This window comes from Microcebus murinus, chromosome 6 (genome assembly GCF_040939455.1).
Source record: "Microcebus murinus isolate Inina chromosome 6, M.murinus_Inina_mat1.0, whole genome shotgun sequence".
Classification (NCBI taxonomy): domain Eukaryota; kingdom Metazoa; phylum Chordata; class Mammalia; order Primates; family Cheirogaleidae; genus Microcebus; species Microcebus murinus.
Window position 1 is genome coordinate 47964802 of NC_134109.1, and position 25438 is coordinate 47990239.

Sequence of the window (25438 nt, forward strand, 5' to 3'; positions counted from 1 at the left end):
GCTCCTGAGGTTCTGGTCCCTGCAGCTCTTCTTGCCCCTGTGTGAACCATTCCAATATGCTTTCCAGCTATGAGAGAATTCATTATTGCTTAAACCAATTTGAATTTGTGTTTGGTCACTAGCAAATGAAAGAGTATTGATAATGTATTTTTGTCATGATAAAAGTGCACATAGCTCTGAATTCAAGGGTTTATAGAACATGGGCTTTTTAAAATGGACTTTGCTATAAAAGGACTTTAAAAAAACTTCATTAAGTCAAGGCATGACATTTGGGGGTAAAGAATGATGATGGCACCTATTTAAAAGATTTCTTTTTCTAGAAAACCTTAGCTAATCTGGAGAAAAATGTGTGATTTTTTTCTTTTTCCTTTTTAGAGATGGGGTCTTGCTATGTTGCCTAGGCTGGAGTGCAGTGCAGAACAGTGACTAAGTCACAGGCTCTGATCATAGCACACTACAGCCCAGAACTCCTGGGCTCAAGCAATCCTCCAGCCTCAGCATCTGGAGTAGCTGGGACTACAGGCGCACGACACCGCACTTGGCTCTGATTTATTTTTAACGGTATTTGTGACAGTGCTCAAGAGAACTACTATGCATGTGATTATAAACCCCAATTACTAAAATCAAAATAACTTAGTAAAAAACATATTTTAAAAGTATCAATAAATATATGAATATAAAGATAATGCTTTACAATACTTACTTTAATTTCTGGTTGAAACCAAGTCTGTGTCTTTGTGTCAAATACATGGACATCATTATGCCATCCCCAGAATATCTGCTCTTCCTAAAACAGAAATTTTTAAAATATCTAAAAGTTTTTATAATTTTTACATCATTGTTACAGTTTGGTCACATATTTACACCTTTCCAAAAACAGAATTGTTACCATAGCCATAAAGCTAATGCAAGCACCAGTGCCTCACAAAGTGCGGTCCCCAGACCAGTGGCAGCACCACCTGGCAACTTCTCTCTTCATAGTATTACTGCTTGCAGTGAATCATAATTTTGCTTATTAACAATCTTTCGGTTCTCTCAAAGGATTATCTCTCTTAAAATTGCAGAGGACCGAATGATGTTGGTATTTTGAAATCTGTTTTCCTAAAGCAAATGATCAGAACCCCTAATCTTTGCTGTAATAAACTTTAGAGGGCCATGGTTCCTTTTTCCAAAATTTTCTGATTGCTTCTACTTCACCAAGCCATTTGTTCTTATAGGTCAGGCTTGTGCCCACTCTCTTCTTTATCTCCTAAGAGACAAAATTCTTTGTCAGCAAGGCAAAGATTTAGCAGTTCTACTATATTTAGCATCTTCCAAGCTGTTAAATCCACTATCACTGCTCCAGTTTACTTTCTATGGCAGTTTTACATTCTATGTCAGAAATATATCATTTATTTTTGTCAGGACTTGTCGAGCAAGTCAAATAAACTAAATGATTTACTTAGTTTAGAATCTAAATGAAAAAACTCTACTTATCCAGAAACTTCAGGACATGTTCATTAGCTTAACTATAACAATAGAGGGGGAGAAAGAAAATGAGTGATTTCACTGATGAGTAAAAATAATTACATATAAATAATAATTATAAGTTATAGTCCTGAAAATCATCAGTAATGCTTTAAATAGCAAAGCTTTAAATATATTACAGTAAAACTCAAGAACCATGTAGACACAAAGAAGAATTTTTTCTATACAAAGTGATATACATGAAATTTATATATACATTTACATTAACAATGTACAATAATAATATGTACTAGTAGAAGGTAAAGCTGAAAAGATTGTGCATCTTGGTGGTAGGATCAATGGTTTTAAAAATTATCTTCTAAAAGATTTCATTTTTATAATTCATGACTTCTTTCATTAATAATGATTTATTCTCTAATCAGTAAGTTGAAAAATTAATATTACTACCAACTCACGCTTATGTAGAGGCCAGTCTGAGCTAAGAATAATTCTGGTGGATGTGTCTAAAAAGTTAAATATGAAAATTTTTTCCAAATTGTGCTAAAGCCTCTAACTTGTCCAACAGAAGCAGGTATACATGACTAACAATGTAAGAAAAGAAATCAGGCCGGGCGCTGTGGCTCACGCCTGTAATCCTAGCTCTTGGGAGGCCGAGGCGGGCGGATTGCTCAAGGTCAGGAGTTCAAAACCAGCCTGAGCAAGAGCGAGACCCCGTCTCTACTATAACTAGAAAGAAATTAATTGGCCAACTGATATATATATAAAAAATTAGCCGGGCATGGTGGCGCATGCCTGTAGTCCCAGCTACTCGGGAGGCTGAGGCAGAAGGATCACTCAAGCCCAGGAGTCTGAGGTTGCTGTGAGCTAGGCTGACGCCACGGCACTCACTCTAGCCTGGACAACAAAGCGAGACTCTGTCTCAAAAAAAAAAAAAAAAAGAAAAGAAATCAGTCTGCTAATAGTCATGAAGGCTAATACTACTAGATGAGAGACCCTTTACCAATTGGATTCAAATCTAAAAGAGAGAAAACATATTTTTTCCCATGGTGTAAATTATGGCAAATTGGTAGCTCCTAAAATGAGAAAGACTGGGATCCTTGTTTAAGACTATACTGAATTAGAGGAAAATGTAAACAGTGATTACTCTCTTACCCAAGACGCATCATGAACATCAAAACAGTCTTGGAGTTCATTGTGTCTCCTACACCCATAACCACCAAAATATATTAATCTGAAAAAAAAATACAAAGGACATACTTTAGGAATTCTATTTCCAGTTTGTTCACAAAAAGTTGAAAAAGATCCTTTTCCTCATCCTAACAGCCCAAACAAGCCAAATAAACTAAAAAAAATCACAGTTTAAAAAAAAATCAAAGAAGCTGAGGGAACAAATAAACCTAAATGAACCAATTCCAGAAAGTGGTAAGTTCTCACTAGGAGAGAAGAGACCCAGGGCTACACTTTCATCCCTGGTGTAACAGCAGAAGGAGGAAGAATCCAGCACCTACATGGTTTGTAAAGAGAAATCACTCAAGTCTTCAACAGCCACGTCTATGCTGGCATGGCAAATTAGAATCTTAAGAAACCCCCCCTCCCCCATAGAGGGAGCTTGAATCTACTCCATAACACTTTCACACAGTCTCAGTATGTGTGAAGGAAGGCTCAGGCTCAGTATCTAACAGCCGGAAGCAGAGGAAACTGAGCAACCTCCCTCAAGGAAACCTGAGCTTTCAAGCACTAGAGTTTGGGATCATGACAGGAGATTTGAAAGAAATACCTCAGATGTAAGCCAAACCTTTTATACCTTTAAACCCTGTAGGGTAGCAGCCCTTCAAAGGCCAGGGGAAGCAATACAAGGCTGAAAGAGATCGCCCAAGTTGCAGAAAGCATGAAATGGGATTGGAGAGCAAAGAGAACTCCGTAGTGGCCCAAGGACCTATCATTTGGGCTATAAAACATGGAGAGATTTCCCACAGTTTTGAGAGGTGGGAACTCAGCTGTGAAGCACAACTGAAAATCTCTAGAAAATCTCCAATGCTCAAATATGGAGCCCTGGTAAAGGAAAATGCTGTCTTAAAACATTTGAAACCAGTGGTGAAACTGAATCAAACTAACGCTACAACAAAGCCCAACACAAATCAACTACAGATTAGACTGCCTCAACTCCCTCTCTAGCAGCCTAAAAAAAGAAGAAAGGACATGTCCCTTTCTGGAGATAAATACAATTTATTCCAATCTTTCCTGTTCCTTCAGACAGAAGGTCTGGCACATAATAAAAAATTACAAAATACATGAAAAGGAAAAAAAAGTAGCCTGGGATCCAGAGAGGAAAGAGTCAATATAAGCAGACTCAGAGGTAGCCCAGATATTGAGGTTATCAGAAAGGACCTTTAAAGTAACTATGATAAAACTGCAAATACACTTAGTAAGAAAATGTGGACAACATGCAGAAGAAATGGGTAATTTTAGTAGAGTTATGGAACCATAAAAATGAACCTAATTGAAATGCTAAAAATGGAAAATGAGATGTCAAAATAAAGAATTCATGACATAGGCTTAATAGCAAATAATACAGGAATGGAAAAGATCAGTAAAATTAAAGACAAGTCAATAGATCAATAAAAATATCCAATTAAAACACAAAGAAAATCCCTGGTGATATGGTGGTTAGGATAAAAAAATAAATAAAACATAAAGAAAAGAATGGAGGAAAAAACAGGTAGTCTAAGCTCTGTGGCACAATAACAAAAGGTCTAACATGCATTTAATGGGAGTCTCAGAAGGAGAAATAAGGAACTGTATAGAAGAAATATTGTATAGAAGAACTGATGGGAGATATCAACCTACCAACCCAAGAAGCTCAGCACACTCTAAGCAAGATAAACATAAAAGGAAACTACACTTAGGTATATTTAATAAAATTATTGTAGAAAAGAGCAAAAACAAAGAAAAGATAAAGAAACCATAACATATTATATACAGAGGAACAAAAACACAAATTAGAGGGAATTTTTCATCAAAAAAGAAAGGAAACCAAAAGCATTGTAATAAAATCTGGCTGGGCATGGTGGCTCACGCCTGTAATCCTAGCAGTCTGGGAGGCCAAGGTGGGAGAATGGTTTGAGGTCAGGAGTTTGAGACCAGTCTGAGCAAGAGTGAGACCCCATCTCTACTAAAAATAGAAAAACTTAACCAGTCAACTAAAAATTAGCTGAGTGTGGTGCTAACACCTGAAGTCCTAGCTACTCAGGAGGCTGAGGCAGGAGGATTGTCTGAGCCCAGGAGTTTGAGGTTGCTATGAGCTTCTGACACCATGGCACTCACTCTAGCCTGGCAACAAAACGAGACTCATTCTCAAAAACAATAACAACAACAACAAAAAAACCCCAATAACCAATCTAATAAAATCTTTAAAGTGCTGAAAATAAAATTTTAAAAAATATGCTAACCCAACTGATCAAAGAAAAAATCACAAGGGAAATTAGAAATTACCTTGAGATGAATGAAAATGAAAACATAATATAACAAAACTTATGAGATGCAATGAAGGCAGGGCCCACAGGGAAATTTACAGCTCTAACTGCCTACATTAAAAAAAAAAGATACTGGGCATGGTAGCTCATGCCTATAATCCTAGCACTTTGGAAGGCCAAGGTGGGAGGATTGCTTGACGCAGGCTAGTCAACATATTGAGATCCCATCTGTAAAAGCAATTTTTAAATTAGCCAGCCATGGTGGTGCATGCCTGTAGCCTCAGCTACTCAGGAGGCTGAGGTAAGAGAATCACTTGAGCCCAAGAATTTGAGGTTGCAGTGAGCTGTGATCATGCCATCACATTCTAGTCTATGTGACAGTGCAAGACAACATCTCTTTAAAAAAATCTCAAATCAATAACAGAACTATGCACATTAAGGAACTAGAAAAGAAGAGCAAACTAAACCCATAGACAGTAAAAGAAATGAAATGGTAAAGATTGGAGGGGAGTTAAACAAAATAGTGAATAGAAAAATTGAGAAATCAAGAAGTTGGTACTTTGAAAAGATAAACAAAATTGACAAATGTCTTACTAGACTAAGAAAAAAAGGGAAGACTCAAATTACTAAAATCAGAAATGAAGAGAGAATATTAGTATCGACATTATAGAAATAAAAAGAATTATAAAAGAATACCACAAAAAACTGTCAACAAATTAGATTAACTAGATGAAATAGAAAAATGCTTGGAAATACATACACTACAAAATTATCGCTAAAGCAGAAATAGAAAATCTGAATAACACTAAAACAAATAAGGAGACTGAATCCGTAATCAAAATCCTCCCAAAAATAAAAGCCCAGGGGTAGATGACTTCACTGCTGAATTCTACCAAACATTTAAAAAAGAATTAACATCAATCCTTTCCAAACTTTTCCAAAAAAATTAAAGAGGAGGTAATACTTCCTAACTTAGTCTATAAGGCTACCATTACATTAATGCTAAAACCAGACAAAGATTCTACAAGAGAAGAACACTACATATAGCTGATAAGGAATTAATATCCAGAATATATAAAGAACTCTTATAAATCAACAACAAAAAACCAGACAACCCAATTTTTTAAATGGGCAAAGGATGTGAAGAAACATTTCTCCAAAGAAGACACACAATTGTCTATTAAGTGTATGAAAAGATAGTCAACATCATTAGTCATTAGAGAAATACAAATCAAAACCACAATAAGGTACCACTTCATCCCTACTAGGATGGCAATTATAAAAAATAAGAAACATAGGCAAGGATGTGAAGAACTTGTAATGCTTGTACATTGCTGGTGGGAATGTAAAATAAGTATAGTCACTGTGGAAAACAGTTTAAAACAAAAACTTAAATACAGAATTGCCATATGACCCAGCAATTCTACTCTTTGGGTATATATCCAAAATAATTGAAAACAGGGACTCAAACAATACTTGTATGCCAATGTTCATAGTCATATCATCCACAGTAGCCAAAGGTTGGAAACAACCAAAGTGTTCATCAACAGATAAATGGATAAACAAAATATAGCATATACATACAATGGAATATTAGTCATAAAAAGGAATGACAAATGCTACAACCTAATGATCCTTGAAAGCATATGTTAAGTGAAATAAACCATACACAAAAGAACAAATATTTTATGATTCAATTTATATGAAATACCTGTAATAAGCAAACTCACATAGACAGAAAGAAGATTAGAGGTCACCAGGGTTTGGGAAGAAGGGAGAATAGGGAAATATTGCTAAATGGGTATAGTTTCTGTTTAGAGTAACGAAAAAGTTCGGAACTAGATAATAATGATGATTGTACAACATTGTAAATGTAATTAATCCACTGAATTTTATACTTAAAATATGGTTTAAATGGAAGATTTTATGTTTTATAAATTTTACCACAACCTTTTAAAAAGGTATAATACAACGTAAGTCTCCCTCCTACTCTCAGTCACTCAATTCCCCTGCCTGGAGCAACCACTGTTACTAGTTTCTTTTACTTACTAACAAGGAAAACTTTAAAGGACCAAAAATATGAACACTTTTTAGGGTAGATAAAGCCCTGGAAAAACAAAAGCAGAAAACAAAAGTGGCTTACAGAAACAGATATCATTGCCGTAGGTGTTCATGGAGATATTCCCTTTATGCAAGACTACACAAAGCTCAGAGATGCAATTCAGTCCTATCTTTACCTCTTGCCCCTATAATGCTTCTTCTAAACCCAAATGGCAAAATATTAAGGCCTAGCCAAGAAACAAATTGATAAAATTATCAATTATTCCTAAAAATTTTTTATGTATCTGCAAATAGAATTTAACAGTATGTTGAAACACTTGTTACAAACAAGAGTTATACCAAAAACATAAATATATATTAGAAAATGTATCATATCAGTATATAAATTAGAAAAAATGTCAAACCTTCTCAAAAGACAGGTAAAAGTATTTAATAAAAATAAATAAATACGGAGGCCGGGCACGGTGGCTCACGCCTGTAATCCTAGCACTCTGGGAGGCAAAGGCGGGCGGATTGCTTGAGGTCAGGAGTTCCAAACCAGCCCTGAGCAAGAGCAAGACCCCGTCTCTACTATAAATAGAAAGAAATTAATTGGCCAACTAAAAATACATATACAAAAAATTAGCCAGGCATGGTGGCGTATGCCTGTAGTCCCAGCTACTCGGGAGGCTGAGGCAGAAGGATTGCTTGAGCCCAGGAGTTTGAGGTTGCTGTGAGCTAGGCTGACGCCATGCCACTCACTGAAGCCTGGGCAACAAAGAGAGACTCTGTCTCAAAAAAAAAAAAAAAAAAATTAGCTGGGCATGGTGGCACAAGCCTGTAGTCCCAGCTACTTGGGAGGCTGAGGCAGAAGGATTGCTTGAGCCCAGGAGTTTGAGGTTGCTGTGAGCTAGGCTGACGCCATGGCACTCACTGTAGCCTGGGCAACAAAGAGAGACTCTGTCTTAAAAAAATAATAAAATAAAATAAATAAATAAATATGGGAGGCTGAAGCAGAAGAATCTCTTGAGCTCAGGAGTTTAAGGTCAGCCTGAGCAATATAGTGAGACCTCAGCTCTAAATAAATAAATATAGATAGATAAACAGATATATAAATAAATAGATAAAAGATAGTTAGATAAATGAATAAATAAATCCCAATATTCATTGGTTATGAATATCTATGTTTAAAAGGTAAGGCTATGTTTAAATATAAGCCCTGTTTATATATATACATAGAAATTAAGGATATGATAAAGTAGCATTTCAAATTAGTTGGAAAAATTAAACTAATAAAAAATGATAGAATAATTAATAATCTTATATGGAGAAAATATGTAGTTAAATCTACCTTATAGAATATATAAATATATTTTAAATGAAGCTAAAAAATATAATGTAAAAAATCAAAACTTTTGAATTTTTAACTTTGAAACAATGTAAAATATGTGATTACAAAAAAATTAAAAATTTATGACAGATAGAGCCAGTGTGTGAATTAAAAAAAAAAAAAAAAGAAAAAATTAAAAATTTAAACAAACCCTAAAAATAAAAAGCAAAGTAAACAAATAAAACCATGTATAAAGGAGACAGCATAATCACACAGAAAGCTTTTTCAAGTGACTACAAAATGCAAGATTTGACCGTTCATCTCTGATGGTATAGACCCTAAAAATAAAAGAATTGTAAAATAACATTTAAACTGTTTTTAGTAATCATATTTTGGTGGTATTATTGATTTTGTTATGTGAATTAAGGGATAAAGCAAATGCGTAATTATCTTGGTGAATAAGAGAACCACAATTTTCAACATAGGAGAAAGACATGAATGTATGGTCAATGAAGTCTGGTTAAACTCAGTGGTTCTGAATGTGAAATGAAAGCCTCTGTATGAACACAGGTTGTGTTTTATCTTTAAAAATTTTTATTTCCTTTCTTTCATTTCTGAAAAAAGTATAGAAATATTAACCCGCCCAGTAGCAATGACATTTCTAGCACTGAGACTGAAGTCTCTAACTACCACTTGCTACCAAATAGAATCAGAATTAGGATAGAGACTATCCAGTTCTAACACAGCATAAACCTTGAAAAAAAAATAAAAAAATAAAAAAATAAAAAAGAGACTATCCAGTATGGCCCTGAAACATCTTGTAACATTAAAAATCATACAAACTGAGACTGCTAGGGTCTTGTCAAAAGGATTTAGGAGCTAACTTGAAGGGGCTTCCACCTGACTAAGATAGATTAATAAGATAACTTTATGGGTTAAAATACATCAAATATTTTTAAATCCATGCCTTTATAATGACAATTAGAAATTTACTGATCATTTTGGAAGATGCTAGAGCAATAGTTCTTTGGTTGAGCACTTATGAAAAAGGGGAAAAAAGCAAGTATATACCTTGATTTTCCTATATAAACTGTACCTTACTGTTAATAAATAACTGATTAAGGAAAGTTTTTCTTTGTAGAAGTATTCCACTAATAAAGGAAGAATAGTAGAATTAGAATGTCACTATTTTGTATCTTCTTGTTCATAAATGGATCTAAGCAACAATTCTCAATGCTTGCTAACAAAGAAAGACAACCAGAAATTATATGCCTACTGATGGAAATACTTAACTATAAAGTATAGTTTTGTCTCCCTCCCAAACAGCCAACAAAAAAGAACATGAATCTGATTAAGCTCCTAGATCTAAGTACCAATGTACAGAAAATAGAAGGTGTGGATAAATATGTTTAATGATATCACAGAGATACAATCAACATAGTGCAGACTGTTGGAAATTCTTTAGCCACATTTCCTGGTTTCTTCATCAAATACATTTCAGGACCCAAACAACAAAACAACAGCAACAAATATCAAAAGAGAATCTCTAGAATAAAAGCCACTTAAGAGACAAATCAATCAATTTTAATGTATAGGTCTTATCTGGATCCTCTATTGAACAAATTATTTTAAAAAATTATGAGACAAACAAGGAAATTTGAAAACTAGATATTAAACACTGGATGACATTTAAAAACACAAATAAAATTTAATAAAGCAATTCACAATGAAGAAAACCCTTAAGGCAAAAATATAAGAACTCAACAATGGAGTTTATATCCAGAAAATGAGGAGGTGAAACAGAATTCATAGATGTTAGGAGAGAAACAGAAGGGGGGGAAAACTCATTTCAGAAATGAAGGCCAAGTTACAAAGAGCAAAAGAGAGACAGATATCACAGAAAATACAGTAAAGGACATAGAGAACAGAAATAAGAAAAACCACACAAAAAAAAGAGTTACAAAGAATTAGCAAGAAAAAAATAAACAGACAAAGGAGAGCTGAAATATGCATAATGAAGGTCCTTCCCTCCCAAAATGGCACAAAAGATTAAAAAACATAATTAACAAAAACTGGTATTGAAGGAAAGGGAGGGATAAAGGGAAGAAGAGGCTAAAATCTAATTTTATTGATGGTCAGAGTAAGGAAACAATAAAGAAAAGAAAGTTAATGGTAATATACTGAAGTGTAAATATAAGCACTTGAACTACTGAAGGTCCTACCCAGTGCAGTAAAGCAAAAAAAAAAAAAAAAAAAAAAAAAAAAAGTATAAGGATTAAAAAGAAATAAAAGTGGTATTATCCATAGATATTCTGATTATTTGTGACATCAATTGCTAAGTTATTAAAATGAATAAGAAAGTTTAGTAAGGATGCTGAATCTCAGGCCAATATATACAAAAATCAATTCTGCTTCTATATACTAGCAACAAACAAAATGAAAAATTCAAGATATACCATTTAAAATAGAATCAAGAAGTATTAGATACCTAATCTAATGAAAAGTATGTAAGACTTTTACATAGACAACTATAAAATACTACTGAGAAAAATGTTAAAACATCTAAAGACAGGGATATACCACGCTCATGAATTTGAATTCTCAATACTGTAAATATGTCAGTTATCCCCAACTTGAACTCTAGATTCAATGCAATTCCAATTAAAATTCCAGCAGACATTTGTGGAAATTAACAAAATTTCCAAAATTTACATGAAAATGCAACTGGCCTAGAAAAGCCAAGACATATTTGCAGGAGAACAAATTAAGAACAAACAGAATAAATTTACAGGCTCTCAAGGCATATTGTAATAGTATAGAAATTAAGACAATGTGGTACGGGTACAAGGTCAGACAAATCATTCAACAGAATAGAAAAGAGACTCCAGAAACAAACCCGTTCACATATGGACTCTTAGTTTAAAGCAAAAGTGGCACTGTGGAGCAGTGAAGTATGATCTTTTCAATCAATGCTGCTATATTAACTGGTTATCTAAATGAAAAAATGAAATCTGACCCTTGCCTCTTACCACACACAAAAATCAATTCCAGATGGATTGCCAATCAGAATTTGGAACATAAAATGATAAAGCTTTTAAAAAATAACTTAGAAGAATATTTTCATGACATTGGGGAAATTGAAAGTTACTAGGACACAAAAAGCACTAACCATAAGGAAAAGATTGGTAATTAGCCTATATTAAAATGAAAAATTTATCAATTAGACCATTAAGAGAATGAAAAGATATACACCAAAGAGAAATGTTCACCTTTATGTACCAAAATACATAGAAGAATTCTCATAACTGTATTATTTCAACGAGTGAAAAAGTAGAAATGACCCAAATGTTGGTCAGAGCCAGCAATCTAATTCTAGAATTTTATTCAACAGCTAGATCTGTAATCATACACACACACACACACACACACACACACACACACACACACACACACACAGATATTCATTACGGCATAGTTTGCAACAGCAAAGGAATTGAAACAATACAAACATTTTTTTTCAGCTATAAGGGAAAGGCTAAATACACTATGGTATATCCACACTCGGGGATATTATGCAGCTGGAGAAAAAAGAACAAGCTTTCTACTGTTAACTACAAGCAGCAGAAGGGTGCAGAACAGTGCACAGAGGGTACTGGTATTTACGTAAAAAGGAGGGGGGAATAGGAAAACATATATATGCACACAATATATTTGCTTCTATTTGCATAAAGTGACACTGAGGGCAGTGGTTCCTAAACTTGTCTGTACTTTGGAATTACTTGAGGAGCATCAAAAAATTCTACCCTAGCTGGGTGCGGTGGCTCCTACAGGATCACGCCTGTAATCCTAGCACTCTGGGAGGCCGAGGCGGGCGGATTGCTCAAGGTCAGGAGTTCGAAACCAGCCTGAGCAAGAGCGATACCCAGTCTCTACTATAAATAGAAAGAAATTAATTGGCCAACTAATATATATATATAGAAAAAATTAGCCAGGCATGGTGGCACATGCCTGTAGTCCCAAGCTACTCGGGAGGCTGAGGCAGGAGGATCGCTTGAGCCCAGGAGTTTGAGGTTGCTGTGAGCTAGGCTGACGCCACGGCACTCACTCTAGCCTAGGCAAGAAAGCAAGACTCTGTCTCAAAAAAAAAAAAAAAAAAAAAAAATTCTATCCCTCAAGACTCAACTGGTCATCACCTAGACTTTGGAATTTTCAGAAGATCCCCACCCAGATGGTTCCAGTGGCAGACAACTTTGGGAACCATTGTTATAAGAACACAAAAGATAATAAAAGTGGTTTTTGTAGCTGTGGGAGATGGGGACAGGTTGGATGGAGACAGAGATGGGAAACAGACCATTCCTTGTATACTTTTTAACATGGCTTCGATTTTGAACCATGTGAATGTATTCAGAAAATTAAATTAAGGAATAAATTAATGTAAAAAATTAAACAGTTGCCTCTATCATAATTTTTTTCCTTTTTTTAATTTTTAAATTATTTTTAAAATTTCAAATATTAAGGGGGTACAAGTGTTTTTCTTACATGGGTGAAATGAATACCATGTTTATTTTTATGACATGGTTTTCATCCAGGGATGAGAACTGCCATTACCATCAGCGTCAAACATGTTCATAATCATATCTTGAAAAAATTCATACTTTCAAGTTTTCTCTATTTTGGCCAAATGCATTAAATGCAGTTCATGCATTAAGTACAGTTGCTACATTACCTGTCTTTATATACCCAACAGGAAAGTTTATCACGTGGTGTGGGTGGTGGTCCTTCAAAGTTGGTGATTTTTTCCCAAATGTAGGTTCCATCTCTTGTTCGCAAATTAACAAAATAAAGCTTTCAAAAGATGAGAACACCATTAGCAGACAAAGCATTTAAAAATTAAATCTATATCAGAGGGATATGTCATCCAGATAGTAACACTATTACTTTTTTTCTTTTTAAAGAGGTAAAGTTTTTACCTCTCTAAAAATTAAAAATTGTAGAATAAAAATGAGACAGTGTTTTAGAAGTAAAAATTATATACAAAGCATACTGAAACGAGTTTTTTCCATCCTGCTCTTGCCTTACGTTTATCAATTAAATATGTAGTTAATTCTGAAGCAGAAAGACATGGGAAAAGAGAAGACTGTTGTATTTTCAATCTATCTTTAAAACTTTGTAATTACAGACTTAAGATTTTCTACATATATCTTCTTTTTAAAATATTTGTAACTTGTGAGATGAAATGATACATTAAATATTACATTTTGCTGCACTCCTGAATCAAAAGAAAGTATTACTCGATTGCTGTATCCTTTGTCATCATATCCTCCAAAAATGTACAGCTTTCCATTAATGCAAGCACCACAGCTTCCTGACATGGAGGTAGGGAGTTCTCCTTCCATTAGGTGCATTCTCCTGCAGCAAGAATAACATGGAATCCCATAACTTTCCAGAAAGGCAAACAAAATTCCCTTTTAACTCCATGAATACTTTTTTTCAGTGAAAATTGTTACTGCCAATTATAATTACAATGTAATGGTAGCCAATACTGTAAAAACTCTAAGAAGATCCAGGGTAAAGACTTTTCAACCTGCTGGTGGGAAAAAAATCACAAAATTTTCACACATGTCACCAGAATTGGGAATTAGTAGAATAAAATAAAGTCTTCAGAGACAGCAGTGGTCTTGAAATGAATAGTAAAGGACAAAGAATGGAAAGGGGAAGGGAAGAGTGGAAAGAAGGAGCCACAGAGAACAAAGCAATAAAAAAAGGAAAAGGAAACTTTATAAATGTTGTAGTATGTTCTAAGTATGGTCTCAAATTCCCTGCAGACTATGAAAACATTTATAATGGATATTAAGATTGGACATTCTGCAATTTAAAATTACTTACCATAACCCACTATCAATATCATAGGTCCAAATTTCATCATTAGGCAAATATACTTCATTGTCTTCAATAGACTAAAAATACAGAATACATAACATTATGTTTATCAATTACATAGTAATGATTAAATAGTTCCTCAGGAGGAGAAAAACTGCAGTCAAAATACTACAAAACACAAAATCAGTCTCAAAGATTATTTTTCAATATAAAATAAAATAGATCAAAAGAGAAGAAAAGAAAGATTTTCTAAGAGAAAGTAGAAAAACAATAAAGGTTTAGCATACAAAATAGCAAGTATATGCATCTCAAGAAAAAGACTCAGGGCATTAAACCTCTTTTTAGGATTTTGAGTAAGAGAAAATAGCAAAACAATAAGATTTAGAGCAGAATATTAAAGACTGTAAGGCCAGGGAGAAAAGAAATGTCAAAAAAGGTCAATACATTTTGGGTGAAGGGAAGTAATTAAGGAATGAAATTTTTAAAGATATAATTAAGAGCACTGTATCAGATTCCTTGATTCACTGAACATATTTTTTTAGTGCCTACTATATCCAAGGCATAGTGTTAGGTGTTCCTTAAATCTAGAATATAAGGATCGTGATAAATTTAACTAGTCAAAATGATAACTGTGAATTTGAATAATCTCCAAAGAAACTAATAACATAAATAGAATAGTACATTCTGACATCTTTGATGAAAAGAGAAATAAGAATAGCATAACAATCTTAATTACTTTAAGTTAAAAAATGTAGGGGTTCTAATAAATCCTTATATATAAATCTGTCTTGATTTCTTAGAATCCATAAAATAATTCAAAAATAGCTAGAGTTTTAAAATCGCAGTTTAAGAATTTCTAAAACTGTATTATGCACAAATGATTAATATGCTAAGTAGATTTAGCTGTTTCTCACTGTTATGTTACTTAAATTTTAAAAATAGTATCTTGACTACCAGGTCAGTTGGTCTGTCAGTCTGTATCTGTCTGCCTGTCTCTCTGTCTCTCATACACATACACACACACACACACACAGACACACACACACACACACACACACAAACAAACAAAAAAACAGAAAACCACTGTATTCCAAGGAAACTTCCACTCATGTCTGACTGAGGAAGGCATATTGGATGGCTAAGTAAACAAATAATTATAAGAAGGGGAGTTAATTGTATAATTTTAAGTTTGATGGCATCAGGCTCCAGTAGCCTCATGTGTACACCTTTACAAAAAAATTATGAAAATGAATTCTGGCATTATTCTGCTTCAGTCCCTTCAATGGCTCCCTACTGCTCTTAAGATAGTCTAAAATTCCTATGGTTCTGTATCATATGGTACCTGCTATCCCTCCAAACCTCAATTTGCCTTTTGCTCGTATTACACTCTAGTCTTCTTACAGTTCCTAAACCTCTCCAAGTTCTCCGTGGCAACAGGCCCATTCATCTATTCTTTTCTCTCCTCTTGATTGAGTAAATGGGTAAGTGAATAATACCTGCTAAGCTGACTGCTTCTCATTTCAGCCTGATCACATTTTTTGAAGTCCCTTTCAGTAATCTTTCAATACACATGAAGCACAGAATTAAAAAGTTTGGACCTAGTTCCTTCTCATTTTCTCGGAGACTTCACTCCTACATTATCCCTTCTTTTCTACATCATCAAGTTTTCCTTCTCTACTGGATCATTCCTATCAATATCCAAACATGCCTCATCTCATCTTTTAAAAAAAAAAACAAACAAAAAACCTCTCCCTTGACTCTTTCTCTTCCCATTTCTCTGTTCCCTTCACAACTAAACTTCTGTACTGAGTTAACCATAGTGGATTGTCTCCATTATTTCACCTCTCATTGTCTTATCAACCCAGTCTGGTCTGGCTTCTGAACCCATCATTCAACTGAAACTGCTCTTGCCAAGGTCAGCCCACAAAGAGAATTAGTGAACTGATTTATCCAGGAATGTAGCCCAGAGATATGAAATATACATATATGTGTATGTGTATATATATATATATATATTTACATTTATATATATATATTTAAAGAAGCTCAGCGACAAGGAGAAAGAGAGGGAAGAACTCAATCTAATCAAAACATATTAGCACATAATGGAGAGAATGGGGAAGACTCAATATTTGAAGAGACAAAAGCTGAATTTTGCAAAATTGTTGAAATTTACTAATTCTGAGATCTAGGCAGTCCTAAAAAGTTCCAAGCAGGATAAATAAATAGAGATCCATACCTAGACACATCATAATAAAACTGCAAAACATTAAAGAAAAGGAATATTCTTAAAAACAGCTGTCAATCTAGAACTCTATACCCAGTGAAAGTATCTTTTAAGAATCCAAGGTGAAGTAAAGAAATAGAGGGTGGAAAAAGAAATGTCATGCAAAATATCAACTAAAAGAAAGCTGGTATAGCTGTATTAATATTAGCAAAAAAGATTTTAAGGCAAATAATATTACTAAAGATAAAGATCATTACAGAGTAATAAAGTATTGGCCAGAAAGATATAACAATTCTAGATGCACATATACCCAAAAAGATGGCCCACAAATACAAATAAAGCAAAAACTGACAGGGCCACAGGGAAAAGCTAATAAGTCAACAGAGTTAGAGATTTTAATACCTGTTATAGTAACTAATAAAACAGAAGATAAAATAATCAATAAGTATATAGGAGACTTGAACAATACAATTAATAAGGCTGATAAAATGGACATATATAAAACATACCATCCAATAATTAGAATATATATTCTTCATAAGAACAAATAGTATATTTATGAAAATTGACCCCATGCTAGTCCTTATAGGAAGCCTAAACTTATTTGGAAGGACTGGTATCAGATAGACAGACCACATTTCCTGAGTACAACACAATTAGGTTAGAAATTAATAACAGAAAGCTAACTATAATGATGCCATTGTTTAGAAATTTAAAATATTTTCCTAAACAACTTATGGGCCAAATAAGAAATAATAATGGAGGCCGGGCACGGGGGCTGATGCCTGTAATCCTAGTACTCTGTGAGGCCAAGGCAGGAGGATTGCTCGAGGTCAGGAGTTTGAGACCAGCCTGAGCAAGAGCAAGACTCTGTTTCTACTAAAAAAAAAAAAAAAAAAAAAAAACAAACAAACGAAAGAAATTAGCCCGACAACTAAAAATCTATATAGAATAATTAGTTGGGCATGCCTGTAGTCCCAGCTACTTGGGAGGCTGAGGCAGAAGGATTGCTTGAGCCCAGGAGTTTGAGGTTGCTGTGAGCTTAGCTGACACCATGGCACTCACTCTAGCCAGGGCAAGAGAGCAAGACTCTATCTCAAAAAGAAAAAAAACAAAACAAAACAAGAAATAATAATGGAAAGCATAAAATATTTATAACTATAAAATAATGAAATACTATTTATCAAAATTTGAGGGATGCAGTTAAAGTGGTAATTAGAAGAAAATGTATATTATTAGATACTTACATTAAAAATCAAAAAGTCTCAAAAAGAATGAGTTAAGCATCTAACTTCAGAAGTTCAAGAAATAAAACTAATAATAAACCTACAGAAATTAGGGAAAAATAAAAAGAGCAGATATTAATAAAATAGAAAAAATAAAACAGAGTGGATCAAGTAAATGAAAAGTTGGTGTTTTAGAAGGCTGATAAACCCCTGTCAGGGTTATTGAAGGGGTAAAAAAAGGAAGTCACCAATAAGCAGTTTTAGGAATGAAAAAGGCGACATACTTATAGTTACTACAAAAATTAAATAGAGGGCATCATGAACAACTTATGTTTTTGCCAATATATTTGAAAACCTAAATGAAACAGATAGACTGGAAGGGGCATGGGGGTATGGGGTGGGGAAGAATTACATCAAGCCTGACTCAAGAAAAAATAGAAAATCTGAACAATCCTGTATCTTTCAATAGATTGAATCAGAGATTTAAAACCTCCTCGACAAAATAAGTACCAGGTTCAGATAGCTTTACAGATGAGTTCTACCAAACATTTGAAGAACAAATAATCCAATCTTATAAAAATTATTCCAGAATATAAAAGCAACAACCAATTCACTTAAAAACATAGCTACAAAAATCCTAAAAATTAATTAGTAAGCAGGATCCAGCAACATGTAAAAAAGATACTCTCTAAAATTCTCCAAAACCCTCCAAAATTCAACACCACTCATTGAAATTCAGATACAAAGGAACTTCACTCATTGAAATTCAGATACAAAGGAACTTCCTTAATTTTATAAAAACTGTCTATAAAAAACCAAAGAGGTTCATCCACATTTCCACAAATAACAGGATTTCATTCCCTTTTTTGGCTGAATAGTATGCCACTGTATATATACACACACCATATTTTCTTTAATCCATTCATCTGATGTTGGATACCTATATTGATTCCATATGTTGGTTATTGTGACTAGTGTTGCAATAAACATATGGGTGTAGATATCTCTTTAATATAATGATTTCGTTTTCTTTGGATATCTATCCAATACTGGGATTGCTGGATCATATGATAGTTCTATTTTTAATTTTTTGAGGAACCTCCATACAGTTTTTCATAATGGCTACACTAATTTACATTCCCACCAACAGTGGGAATCCTCACCAGTATTTGTTATTTTTTTGTCTTTTTGATAACAGTCATTCTAGCTTGGGTGAAGTGATATCTCATTGTGGTTTTGATTTGCATTTATTTGCATTTCCCTAATGATTAGTGATGTTGAACATTTTCCCAAATACTTCTTGGCTACAAACCCTAAAGCAAACATCAAACTTAATGGTTAAATGTTGAAGCAACAAAAGAGACTAGAAACAACAAAAAAATAGCTTCTATTTAACATTGTACTTCAGGTCCACCAGTACAATGAGGAAAAGGAAATTTAAAAAAACGAAGATTAGGCCGGGCGCGGTGGCTCACGCCTGTAATCCCAGCACTCTGGGAGGCCGAGGCGGGAGGATTGCTCGAGGTCAGGAGTTCGAAACCAGCCTGAGCAAGAGCGAGACCCCGTCTCTATTATAAGTAGAAATTAATTGGCCAACTAATACATATATAGAAAAAAAAAATTAGCCGGGCATGGTGGCACATGCCTGTAGTCCCAGCTACTTGGGAAGCTGAGGCAGGAGGATTGCTTGAGCCCAGGAGTTTGAGGTTGCTGTGAGCTAAGCTGACGCCATGGCACTCATTCTAGCCTGGGCAACAAAGCAAAAAAAAAAAAAAAAACAAAAAAAACGAAGATTAAAATGGAAGAAACAAAACTGTCACCATTTGCAGATTATGACTATCTACATAGGAATTAAAAAGAAAATTAGGCCGGGCGGGGTGGCTCACGCCTGTAATCCTAGCTCTTGGGAGGCCGAGGCGGGCGGATTGCTCAAGGTCAGGAGTTCAAAACCAGCCTGAGCAAGAGCGAGACCCCGTCTCTACTATAAATAGAAAGAAATTAATTGGCCAACTGATATATATATGTAAAAAATTAGCTGGGCATGGTGGCGCATGCCTGTAGTCCCAGCTACTCGGGAGGCTGAGGCAGAAGGATCTCTGGAGCCCAGGAGTTTGAGGTTGCTGTGAGCTAGGCTGACGCCACGGCACTCACTCTAGCCTGGGCAACAAAGCGAGACTCTGTCTCAAAAAAAAAAAAAAAAAAAAAAAAAGAAAATTAACAGATGAATTATGAGAACTAATGAAAGTTGAGAAAGCTTGCCAGAATAACAATAGTTCAAAAGTCCATTATATTTCAAAACACCAGCAACAATCAAGAAATTTAATTTTTTTAAAATTCATAATAAAAATAAAAAACATAAAGAGGCTAAGAATAAACCTAAGATACACAAGATCCTTATAAAAACAACTATCAAACTTTATTGAAAGACAGCAAAAAGTTCTAATAAATGGAGAGATATACTATATAATTGGATTAGAAAACTCAATACCATAACATGTCAATCTCCCCTAAATGATCTAAAGATTACAGTAATGAATAAAATTCAAATTGGGACTTTATGAAGTTTGACAATCTGGTTCAAAAGTATATACAAATTGTACAGTGCTGTGGAAAACAATTTGGTGATTTCTTGAAAAGATAAATGTAGAATAACCGCATGACCCAGCAATTCCACTCCTAAGTACCCAAAAGACTGAATATGGAAACTCAGATACTAGTACACAATGTTCAAAGCTGCATTATCCACAATACAAAAGGTGGAAACAACTCAAGTGTCCATCAACAGATGAATGGCTAAACAAAATGTGGTACATACATACAATGTAAGATTATTTAGCTGCAAAAAGAAATGAAGTTCTGATATATACCACAACATGGATGAACCTTGAAAACATGCTAAGTAAAATAAGCCAGATACAAAAAGACAAATGTATGATTCCATTCATATGAAATATCTAGAAAAAGGCAAATTCAGACACAAAATAGATCAGAGATTACCAGGAACTAAGGGGAGAGAGAATGGGAAAATATTATATGATGGGTACAGAGTGCCTTTTTGGAGTAATGGAAAATTTTGGAACTAGATAGTGATGATGGTTTTATAACATTTGTAAAATTTATAACATGTGAATACAATTAATGCCACCAAATTATACACTTAAATATAGTTATAATGGCAAATTTTATGTTTTATATATTTTTCTGTAATAAAAATTTTTAATTATACAAAAGAACAAAAGGCCCAAATAACCAAAATATTCCTGAAGAAGAAGATAGAGTGGGGATGGGTTTTCACTACCCAACATTTAGACTTCTAATAAAGGTATTATAATTTAGAATGTGTGTTTCTGTCACAAGAATAAACAAATAGAGTAACTGAATAGCATATAAGAACCTAGAAATAGATCACACATCCATGAAAACTTAATGTATGACAGATTGTGTTTGCAAGTTAGTAGGAAAACGAGGGGATGTATAACACAAGGACAAGTGGTTACCCATATGGAAAATATAATGAAACTGGATCTCTACCTTCAACCAATAAAACAAACAATCTAAGTTAAGAAAAGATTTAAACATGGAAGGCAAAACTGAAAAATGTTTAAAAGACAATACTGGAGTCCTTATGGCCTCCGCATAGGAAAAGATGTCTTAAGAACAATCATTATCAAAAGATTGAAATTGTATTAAAATTAATAACTTCTGATCAACAAAATAATTATCAAGAAATACAAAGACAAGTTACAAACTTAAAAGTTATATTCAACTTATATAACTATATATTTAAAGAATTCATACAAATCAGGAAAAAAGGACAAATGACCCAATAGAAAAATCAGCAAAAGACAGGAACCAGCATTTTTATAGAAATGTGAATAGTCCATAAGTTATGAAAAGACACTCAACTTTATCAGTAATCAAGGAACTGAAAACAAAAACCACAATGAAATACGATGTCACATTCACTGGATTGGCAAAAAATTTAAGGCCAAGGACATGGAGCAAGGATGCAGCTGGTGGGAGTCTTAGCTGATACAAATATTTTGGCAACAAATATTTTGACATTTCCAGGTAAATTTAGAGATGTGCATACCAAGTGACTCAGCATTTCATTCTTTGGTATATGCCCTATGTCCATGATCCTATGGATGTACAATAGGAGGCATGTTACAAGAATGCTCATTGCAGCATTGCTTATAATAGCAAAAAATTAGAAACATTCAAATAGTCACCAATACTGGAATGGATAAATAAATCACAGTAAATTCACATAATAGAATGTTATACAGGATACACATAAAATGAGTCAATCCAGGGATGATTTTCAAAGTATTTAACAACAGGTACCATAGGCCCTGACCAGTCATAATGGACACCAAGTATTATAAGAATAGGTGCAGCCATACAAGTACACAGCAGCTGAATATAAGCAATGTATGAATCTAAAAACTAAAAAAATTAAGTCATAAAAGAAAACATTTGCTATGATTCCAAAACCAAAACCAAAACCAAATAATATATTCTTTAGTGATATATGTATGGGAAAATTATAGAGAAAAGAGTGATAATAAGTTTAAGATAGTGGTAACCCATGGGAGTGGGGATGAAGGATAAACAGGAAGCTTTTAAGGTACCGGTTGTAGTCTATTTCTTAAATCTGGAGGGTAAACAGATGCTTACCTTTAAACAATCCTTATTTCATTGATACATTCTTTTGTATAAAATACATATATTTCAATTTAAAAATTCAGTAAACAAAATTTTAAGAAATGAATATTATGATCACAGAATCATCAGGGAGGCTAGGATTTATGTAAACTGTGTGAGTAGAACAGGTCTGAAGTCACTGCTGACCACCACACTTCAGCTTGTGGCACTGACTTTTACACCAGGAACCTTCATCATCCTAAACCCTGTTGCAGGATAAGAATCTTCTACAGGTCCTGGTTTTTACATCTTTATTACCAAGTTCAAATCTAGCACAGATTCATCTAACTAAGGCCAAGCCATTTGCTCACAACCTAGCTGCAAGTGAGGCTGGAAAAGTTAGTAGTTGGCTTTCAAGTTCTTTTTATTGAGTATCTACCATGAGCTATAACCAGTTCTAGACCCTGGGAATACAATAGGGAACAAACTACCTATCTTTATAGAACTTACACTTTATGGGGATAGGTAGGAGGTAGTTAGACAACCAAAATAAATATCTGATAAGACTCACTCATTAGGGGGAATACCACAAATAGAGAAAGGAGGTTCAGATTTGGGGCAGCTAAAAAGAATGATAAATGTCTTCTATCTGACACAGATGGCTTATGTCACCATTTATGAATGTATAAAGTAGAAGTATTAGGTTAAAGAGAACATACACCCAAGGCTTTTGTACACACTGCTAAATTCCTCCTCAAAAATTTTATGCAAATTTTACTCCCATTACCAATGTACTGGTAAATCATTTCCCCATGCTGTTTCCCAAAATTCTTTTTAATCTGTCCAAATTGGAGAAGAATCTTTGCAAATTATTATTTTCTGCTGGGTTTTTTGTTTGTTTTTTAAGAGACAGGATCTCACTCTGTCACCCTGGCTGTAGTACAGTGGAGTCCCAAATTCCTGGAGTCAAGCGATCCTCCTGCTTCAACCTCTCAGGTAGCTGGGACTATAGGCATGCACCATCACACCTGGCTAATGAGTTTGATTCATATTATATTTGTATTTCTTATTTTGTAAATTGTGCTTATCCCTCATTTTTTAATATGGATACAGACCTTTATTTTTATAGGACTTTTGTTTTTCATATGTGGTACAAATATTTTCCTATTTATCATTGCCTTCTCATTTTCTGATGTTTAAAAATGTTTTTAATTTTTTTAAAGTTTGATCTGCCAATCTTTTCCTTTGTAGTCTTTTCCCCAACTCAAGACTTTACAAGTCATATATTTTCTTCCAGTATTGTATAGCTCAATTTTTCTATAACTCTTAAATCTCAAGTCTCCAATATTATTTTGCTTTAGCTGTCCTAGGACCATTTTTTGCATAAGTGATTTTTTTTCCAGATTTGAAACGCTATCTTTTAAATACAAAACAGTCTTATATGCTTGGCAATTTAAGTAAGTTCTCCCCATTCCCATTCCATCATGCTATCTCTACCGGTACTTGCATCAGGATCATTGGTTTAATTATTATAGTACTGTGACATGTTTTAACATCTGACACCATAAGCCTCCTATCTTTATTCTTTTCATTTTCTAAATTGATCCTCCTTCCCTTTAAGTCCATATCCATAACAGAAAAATGTAGTTGAGCATATTTATACAGGTATTTTTAATAAGAAAAAGTTCAGAGCAAAATGTATTAGTATCAGTTGTAATATAGAAATAAAATTTTTCAGATAATTCAGGTCATAGAGGAAAGCATGCCTCTATGGAAAATCTGCAAACAAACCAAGACATTGAGTTTTTCCTCCAAAATTTGGGAAAACTACATACAACTTTTTTTTTTTTTTTGAGACAGAGTCTCGTTGTGGCATCAGCCTAGCTCACAGCAACCTCAAACTCCTGGGCTCAAGTGATCCTACTGCCTCAGCCTCCCAAGTAGCTGGGACTACAGACATGCGCCACCATGCCCGGCTAATTTTTTTTTTTTTTAACATAGATATTTTTAGTTGGCTAATTCATTTCTTTCTATTTTTTTTAATAGAGACGGGGTCTCACTCAGGCTGGTTTCAAACTCATGACCTTGAGCGATCTGCCCGCCTCGGCCTCCCAGTACATACAACTTTTAATGTTCCTAGTAACAGCACTAAAGTCTGTATCAATTCCAGTTATGTGGAAAGGACACAGAAGAACTAAGAGCAAAAGAATATTCTGGCACTGATTAGAATCTACCACTTTTTTTTAGACATTACCTTTCTTACCTCTAGAGATGGAGCTATCTTCAGATATAATGTCCTTTAGAATATGTTCAACAATAGAGCAGTAAGTAATTTAGACAGATATCATTGAGATTTAGAATACATGTTTGTCAATTTTAAAACATACTGTTTGAGGAGGAAAATTGTGACTGGAATATATAATCTGGAATCATCTGATCATTATTCTTAACTACTGACTACTGGAATACCTCTCCAGATTCCAGGGTCTTTAGCTACCTCCTGTTCAGAAGGATCTGACTTTCAAAACAATTGTTGGAAGGATATTGCTTTTTCTCATGATACACCATGTCTTCCTTTTTGCCTCCTACTCTCCCTTTCCTTCCACTATGCCTTAGACATTGTTTAACTGCTGATAATTTGTGGAATTTAAAAAAGTAGTAGGCTCAAGATCTAAATCTGTGTTCTATTTTTCAGGGTGGTCTTTACAGCATTTCTGATTGGATTAATGTGTAGTAGTAAGAGAAGTATTTCAATAAATGCCACCCAAAGAATTGAAATTTTATCAATTGTATAATTTTCAATATCAAAATGAGATGTAAAATATTCAGACATTTCACTTATGAGCCCAGAAGCAATCTATACAGATCCTTCTATGGTTCATTAGCATGATAATTGGGTTTTCATTCTCAAGTGTGAAATGTGCCTCCCTCAAACCTTGTTAGCACATTACCTGTCTGATGTGAGAGAAAAAAAATGTTTTAATCTATATAGATGTGAGATATCACAAATTACTACTTTAAGTGAATCTTTTCACTTGACTTTTACCATATAAGAATCAACATAGCAGGCCGGCCCGGTGGCTCACGCCTGTAATCCTAGCACTCTGGGAGGCCGAGGCAGGCAGATTGCTCGAGGTCAGGAATTCAA

At 34.2% G+C, this 25438-nt stretch overlaps 1 protein-coding gene and 1 pseudogene across 1 annotated transcript in view; one reads left to right on the forward strand and one right to left on the reverse strand.

The window, feature by feature from the left end:
* The window catches only part of KLHDC1 (kelch domain containing 1), a 47430-nt gene that overhangs the window by 17343 nt on the left and 4649 nt on the right, over positions 1-25438 (reverse strand). Inside the window, exons 2-6 of the mRNA XM_076004047.1 lie at positions 14197-14267; positions 13602-13719; positions 13037-13155; positions 2620-2698; positions 704-787 (exon numbers count right to left, since the gene is read on the reverse strand). Coding sequence (XP_075860162.1) covers positions 704-787; positions 2620-2698; positions 13037-13155; positions 13602-13719; positions 14197-14267 — 471 coding nt within the window. The remainder of the gene's footprint in view (positions 1-703; positions 788-2619; positions 2699-13036; positions 13156-13601; positions 13720-14196; positions 14268-25438) is intronic.
* LOC142871811 (uncharacterized) lies at positions 25156-25251 on the forward strand (annotated as a pseudogene).